Here is a 7,122-nt window from a genome sequence, read left to right on the forward strand (position 1 = left end):
TGAGATCAATATACAAGTACATCTTTCATTTTTATTACTTTTTTCTCCGTCCTGTCTCTTTCTACGAGCAGGGTATTATTTTGGCTTTCATCTATGTAAAGAATAATAAACCAACCAAGAAAAAGTTCAAACTCATTCAGCAAAACTGGTAAAATACCAAATTTCTTAGACAACTGCTCTGTCCTGTTGATATTCTTGAAACCATTCAGCAGGCCACCAATCTGGCCTTGTAGCCTCAACCTTTACATCCTCCTGTTCTTGTATGGTCAATGCACTTGATCGTTTCAAGGCCTCCTCCAGCCGCAGGACACCCAGTCCTCGACATCCAACCACTGTCGTTATAGCACCGATTTTCTTGCCGGACTCAGAATCGACAACTTGTGAGCCAGGAGAGATTTTCTGCTCTAATTCTTAAAGGACCACAGAAAGCAACAAAGTTAAGACTGTTATAGAACAACTCAAGAAGTAAAAGTTAATGGGAAGTAGTAGACGATTACCTTCTCCATGGCTACTAACGAATCTCAAAGGAAGCAAGCGCTTGCGAATGACCCCACGGTGGTGTGTCCGGGCTACAAACTCTTGGCCAACATAACAACCTTTGTCAAAGCTTATTGCGTTTAGACCCACCAGGTTGTATTCTAGAGGAATTGCCTCACCTATAGATATGACAAGAACTTTCTTTAAGAATAGAGCATTTAATAGATCACCTCAGACCTTGTAGGGCAAACCATGTGTCTGACCATTTGAGGGCCATTTGAGCTACCCTCTTGAGTGAGTTTGCTTATTTCATATGTACAGCATAATAAATCACTTCATATATAATGTAAGAACTTATTTACCATGTCATATACAAATAATGCTTTTCTTCTATAAGTAAGATTATGTCATGGGAAATCCAAAGAAGTAAAATGCACCTTTTGGAATCTCAATTGAGCCTTCTGCAACTCCATTTTCTACCCTCCATAAAATGTAATTCTTTTCATCAGTTTCTTTATCAGCTTCAACACGAGGTGCTGCAGCAGGAAAAGGTAAATTATAGCTTAAAAACATATAATTTTTTTCTTTGTAAAAACACCTTAGGCTTAGAATCTAACGTGTTATATTAGATGGGAAGATTCCCCTAAAACCAAGGCAATCCAATCTAGGATCCTTGTACCACTGCGTTCCATGATTGTTCCCATGGGAAGCTGACTCCCCAGTACGATCAACACTGGAACCCCAGCCAACACTAGCTGCCTCTGGCTCTTCTACATCGGAGGAAGTTTTAGTAAGGTTTCCTCCATAACGCTGCCAGCAAGAGAAGTCCTCTCCCACGTTTTCAATCTCAACCTTTGACCTCAAACGATACCTGGAGACTCAGAATAACAGCCAAACATATAAAGAAACAATTTGAGACCGAATAATAATCCTACAGATCAAGTTTGAACTAACTGCTATTATTATAGTTGCAAACTATGAGCCTAACCTACAATATTTAAGGTACAGAAAACTATAACAGTAAGTAGCCAGAAGGGCTCGACCGTTTGTGCTATGTGTACTATGTATACTCATTATTGATTGAATCCACATGACAAAACAAAGAAAACTTAACAATGGGAAAACCAAACAAGAATTATGTAATACTTTATAATGTCACCAGTTACAACTAAGGGCAATAGACATTGCAGAACCCATGTTTAAACTGTAAATTAATTAAGCGTATTATGTCCATGTCTCCACTCTCCAGCATCAACTAGGGTCATATACAATACACAATGCCAAAAAACTAGCCCAAATTGTCATCTTCAAACTAATCAGCTAAAGCTTATTCATTAACCCAAGGTTAGAATGAGTAGTATAGTTCTCACAAATTTTTCCAACCATTACTATCACATAAAGATGAACAATTTCAACAAAAGACATGAACTTCTCATCAGTGCTATTCTATAATATATATATATATATATATGTATTTAACAAAAAAAAAAGTTACCTTTTTAAGGTGTTCAAGAGCTCATCCAAGACAGACGCATCAACATCGGCAAAGAGCTCAAAAGCCTCATCTGGGTCGGACCCGGGTCCTGATCCAGTCTCGTTAAGCTTATCCTCAGCTCTAGTCGGTCTATACAGAACCAGGTCGTACAAGAATCTCCCCTGAGGACTCAACAATGCAGCATACATGGGCGGAGCAGCCGCGGTGGCCAAATTGGGCGTTACTAGACTCGATGAGTTCTTCTCACCCGCAGATTCACCGAACCGCCGTACATCGTTGGTCAACAGTCCCTGGAGGAATTTAACGGTGTCTGGGCCTCGGAACCGGACGACGGAGCGTGATTTGAGGAGGGAAGCTAAGGGTCCTGCTCTCTCGAGGTCGGCTTTTCGATGGAGGCTTCTGTAATGATGATGATTGAGATTGACCCAAATGGTTCTTGAGAACATGAGCGACTGTTTAGAGCGCAGCATTATGAGTTGTTGTAGGATTTGATTGAAGTTAGGAAGGTTGAAGATGACGATGGATGAAGCAGGAACTACAATTGTGAGAAACGAAGGAACCGGGTGTAGTCTGTACAGATACGTGAGCTCAGGTGGTTGTTCTGGGTTTCTGCCACGTGTCTTTTTAGCTGTTTGTTTGTGATGAAAGTGAAGGAAAGTTGGCCAAGTGTTCGATGAAATTCCTGAATGAGGAGAAGTGGGATCAATCAAGACATGTAGGGGTTGTCGTGTGCATATAGTTTTGATAATATTATATATTTTTGTCAATTATTGTTTATTTATTAATTTTGTTGTTGTTGAGAATCTTAATTAATTTATTGACATATCTGATTACGCAACTGGTCTGGTCTAGAATGAGCTCGTTCTCAAACTACTAGAAATTTCGTATGTTTTAAGAAAAAAATGAATTGTGAACTTCTTTTTTCCTAGAATAATGTGATAAATCTTTTTAACTCCCAAAACAGAATATATATTCTTATTAAATAATTGGCAGTGCATGTTTCACGTTGTCCATTTTCTTTTATTTGTCTTACACGAGTTTTTTACATACCAATTTTTTGAAATACAATATTAAAATTGACTAAAATTATTAATTATTTTGATATTTAGTTTTGTATTTTTGTTAGTTACTTTCTATAATACATATATTTTTAACATTCTTCTAATGAATACACCCTATATTTGATCAAATTTACTCATAATAATAATAAAGAAAATATATTCTCATTAATTATTAATGTATTATTTATTTTTCTTATTTCAAGAGGCACTCCAAAAATCTTTAAAAAAAATATAGGAATTCCAACATCCCACCTTAAAAACTACTAATTGTTAAGACTTAATTATAACTGTTTGTGGTTAGTTAAGTATTTTGTTATTTTCTGTTTTAGATTTGTTAATTAGTTTTAGGGTCAGTATTTTTCTCCAGTTTTATTTTCTTGCATTATATTTTTCTCTATAAATAAAATGGGTCCTCTTTAAAGCATAGATATTAGTTTATGCACTTTCATTTTCTTTCTTGTGCTTAAGCCTTCTTGGTATCAGAACCATTCCCCTTTTATTTTCAAACCCTAATTTTCTTTGTCTTCTCCATTCCCCTTTCTTTTTTCAAACCCTAATTTTCAGTTGTTCTTGCTTTTTGCCATTAATGGCAGATCCTGATACACCCTCATCAACTCCAACAAGGTCATTTGGCTTATCAATGCTATCGCCGATTTGATCCTACTCTTCAAGGTCCTCTAACTCTGTAAATACTAAAATTGACATATTTTATAGAAATATCTTTTTTATTAAAAGATCAATTTTTGTTTCCCTTTATTGTGATTTTCGGAATTCACTTTCCCTTTCTTGTGATTTGTGGAATATTTACATTCCTTATTTAATTTTATTTTATCACAATCTGATTATAAAGGAAAGCAATATCTTGCAAATATTCAGTTCTTACTCAAAGTCATTTCTGGAATATTTGACTTTATATTTTCGTGCAGCTCAAGATTTTAAAATTCAGGAAATTGAATCTTTAATGTCATTAATTATTATTTATATCTTGAGCATGTTTTCGATCCAACACAGGTCTGAGCTTTCCCCACCAAAATCGTATTTGTCGGATCAACATCTTCTAAAAAAATATAATTCTTCATAAATCAAGAAATATCTTCAGTTATTCTTGTCTTTATTAGGAGATTCTTTCTCAACCTTTATGAGCACGAAAAAGGACTCTATAAATATGGCTCTAAAGGCAGTGAGAAAAAGTGAGCTCTTAGATGCATAATTTGTGAGTGTATTGTAATATTTGTGAGAGTTCCTTCTTTGTATTCAAGATCAGAGTATTCACGTGATCTTGTAGAAAATATGAGTGTTTAGCTTTTGTGGTGAGTTTATACCACGTTCATGAGTGAATACACATTATAATTTGAATACAACGTTTATAGTCTTCGGGAGAAGATTTTTACAAGCCTAGCGTCGGGAGGATGCAAGTACTCGCTGGCCATTGAAGGGAGTTCAAGTGGTTGAGCGTTTCAATCAAGATCAGATTAGTGAAGAGAAGTACAAAAAAGTTGCGGCAAATCTCAAGAGGGAGTCTTGTTTTGTTTAAGTCAATATTTTGTAAAATTATAGACCAATCCAATTTATATTTGATCAAATCATTATGTTTGTATGAGCTTTCCGTAATCCAGCTTCTTTTTCAGGCTCCATTTTGGAAAAGAGCTACCTATACTGATGTGTGAAAGCCAACATTGAGTAAGTTGGTACCAGGTAATTAGCAATTATATTGGAGGATACTCTACCAGTGTAAAGGGCTACCATCAGTATCAGAGTTATAGCCTCCATTATGGTTACAATTTGAAAAAGGTTGCAATTGCCAAATATGGGCAATGACCCTAGCTTTAAAAGGCCAAAAAGAAACGCGAAATTGATTACACATGAACACACACATGCCTGTTGACTAGATTGTGTAAGATGGTTGTAAGACTCATACATATAATGAATTGATTAAAATATGTTTTGTGATTGGTATATTTTTCGAATTATGGTCACTTAGTATTTGAATTATAACTAATTTATCTAATTTGTGAAAAATATGGTTATCTTGTTTCTTTTGAACAGGACTTGGCATTTACATAGACATATATGGTATGGCAATTTACATTCTATTTTCGGCAATTTTTTAAAAATAAAAATTAAAAAAAAATAATGATAAAATAAAATATGTTTTGGACCGTGTTCTTAAAAACAAAAGGGTTAAAAAATAATTGATGTAATTTATTTGTTTTATCTCAATATATTAAAAAATATGCAAAAAGTTTCCAATTTTTGAGGTGTGAAAGAATTTTTTTAAAAAGGAGATATTTTGGCATTTATCACATTAAAACCGGTTACTCATTTTTGAACTTGCCTCATTTGTGCACCAAATACTGTATATATTCTGATTCACTTAGGTTGTTTCTTTCTCAGTGTTTTCTCGTTCTTCTCTCTCACTTATAACCAAAGTGTTTAGGTTTTTGTTCTTTGTGTGTTTCTTTTGTTTCCTTCTCAGTAGCCATGAAGACTCGAGGTCGTGGTTCATCGTCCAAATCTGTGAAGTCTCAGAAGGAGACAGATCCTGAGAAAGTTCCCTTTGCCACTCCATCCGTCCCAGCATCAAACCCTGCTGTTTCGCCTCCTACAGGCCGTCGACCTAAAACCATAGCAAGAAAGAAGGTCCTTGCTCTACCGGGTCCTATAGGATCTACCTTTATTGGGGCTACAAGTAAAGGAGTTACCTTTCCCAACCTCGATGCTCAGCCAAACCAAGCCTCGGCGGTTCCACTCGCCTCACCCGAAGGTCAAATAAAATCCAAACCTGCCTTGACTACAAGTCGTTCCCAATCAATCTCCATTGAAGTTGTGTCTGATCCATGTGATCATGACTCTGAATCTTTGTTATCTCCTATTGTCTTGATCCCTAAGGCAAAGGGCAAACAAAAATCCAAAGTTGTTGGGACAAAGAAAGCCAAGAAGGCCAAAGTGGCTCCAACAAAAGGTACTAGCTCCATCTCTGATTCATCACCTTTATCCCGATTCAAATTGAAGGCAAAAATCAACCCACCTCCTTGCACCTCATTGGAGGATGTTTCTCCTAAAACGGAAGACTCACTGCTGGAGTTGGACCCTTCCTTGACCGAGCCAATTCCTGAAGTTCCTCTTGCCGATTTGGCAGAGGAGACTAAATATGAAGAAGATCCATTAGAAGCCTCTCCTGTTGCATCCAACCCAAAGGGCACCGCAACATTGGCTTATCTCGAATTGTCTTCGAAACTCACTAAACAAACAGGTGCCCCTGTCCATACCTCAGGTTCTTTCAAAGCTCATTCTCTTCTTTCTATTTTAATGATAATGAGAAAAACATGCAATTTTATGAGCATCGTCACTTTATTAGTGAGCGTAATTTCCTTTTTGCTCCTCATCGTGTTTTTGGGGTTTTACTTACTTTAGAGGAAAGGGGTTGGTTACGATCTTTGTCTGGGTTTGATGGGTTTGTGCCTCGGGTTGTTAAGGAATTTGATGTAAATTTGAATAATGAGTTGTTAGACCAGTCTTCTTTTATGTTTCATAAAGTGTATGTTAGGGGACATTGGTATAAGTTTAGTCCTACTGAAATTGCTAAGGCCCTCAATCTCGTTCCTGTTGAGATTGATGATTCTATTGAGTTTTCAAAGGATCAAGTCTTGTCTGAGTTGGTTGGTCAAGCTATGGTGTGGGAACCAAGCACCTCTCTACGAGTCTCGGATCTTACTCACTATTATGGTGCTCTTTTCAAATTTGCAATGTTTAATTGGATGCCTACCACTCATTCCTCGACCACCACTAAAGACATGGCTTTTCTATCGTTCAAAATTGGAACTGGAGTCACCATTGATCTTGCTGCTGTTATTTTTGATCAAATCGTGTCCTTGAGTGGTGCCAAACGCAATGATCAACACTTGATGTTTCCGCAAGTCATTTACAAACTTTTGGACTCTCAGCGTCCTTTGAAGAAGTCCCACGAGACCTTGACTTCTTGTAATGTCCTGGTTACCCCAGAACAGTTACGGTGAACGGTGAACCGGAAATTTGACCTGCTACCCGAGTCCTTTGGTTAAAAACGTGATCTAAGTGTTATTATCAGGT

At 36.7% G+C, this 7,122-nt stretch overlaps 1 protein-coding gene across 1 annotated transcript; it reads right to left on the bottom strand.

The window, feature by feature from the left end:
* Window positions 1–2,717, bottom strand: LOC133778257 (putative transferase At4g12130, mitochondrial). The gene is made up of 5 exons (XM_062218127.1): window positions 1,973–2,717; window positions 1,095–1,348; window positions 915–1,013; window positions 498–656; window positions 1–410 (listed from the first exon to the last, which is right to left on the bottom strand). Exons 1-5 carry the CDS (start codon window positions 2,440–2,442, stop codon window positions 166–168), a joined length of 1,227 nt encoding a protein of 408 aa, XP_062074111.1. The 5' UTR covers window positions 2,443–2,717; the 3' UTR covers window positions 1–165.
* Between the last annotated feature and the right edge of the window lie 4,405 nt (window positions 2,718–7,122).

Source organism: Humulus lupulus, chromosome 5 (genome assembly GCF_963169125.1).
Source record: "Humulus lupulus chromosome 5, drHumLupu1.1, whole genome shotgun sequence".
Lineage (NCBI taxonomy): Eukaryota > Viridiplantae > Streptophyta > Magnoliopsida > Rosales > Cannabaceae > Humulus > Humulus lupulus.

Bases quoted from the DNA above. Each gene is read 5' to 3' on its own strand.
- LOC133778257 (XM_062218127.1), bottom strand. From the start codon at position 2,442: ATGCTGCGCTCTAAACAGTCGCTCATGTTCTCAAGAACCATTTGGGTC. The intron at 1,014-1,094 runs GTTAGATTCTAA...TTCCTGCTGCAG, and splicing joins CTTCCCATCTAATATAACAC to CACCTCGTGTTGAAGCTGAT. The intron at 411-497 runs GTAATCGTCTAC...TGGTCCTTTAAG, and splicing joins CGTTAGTAGCCATGGAGAAG to AATTAGAGCAGAAAATCTCT.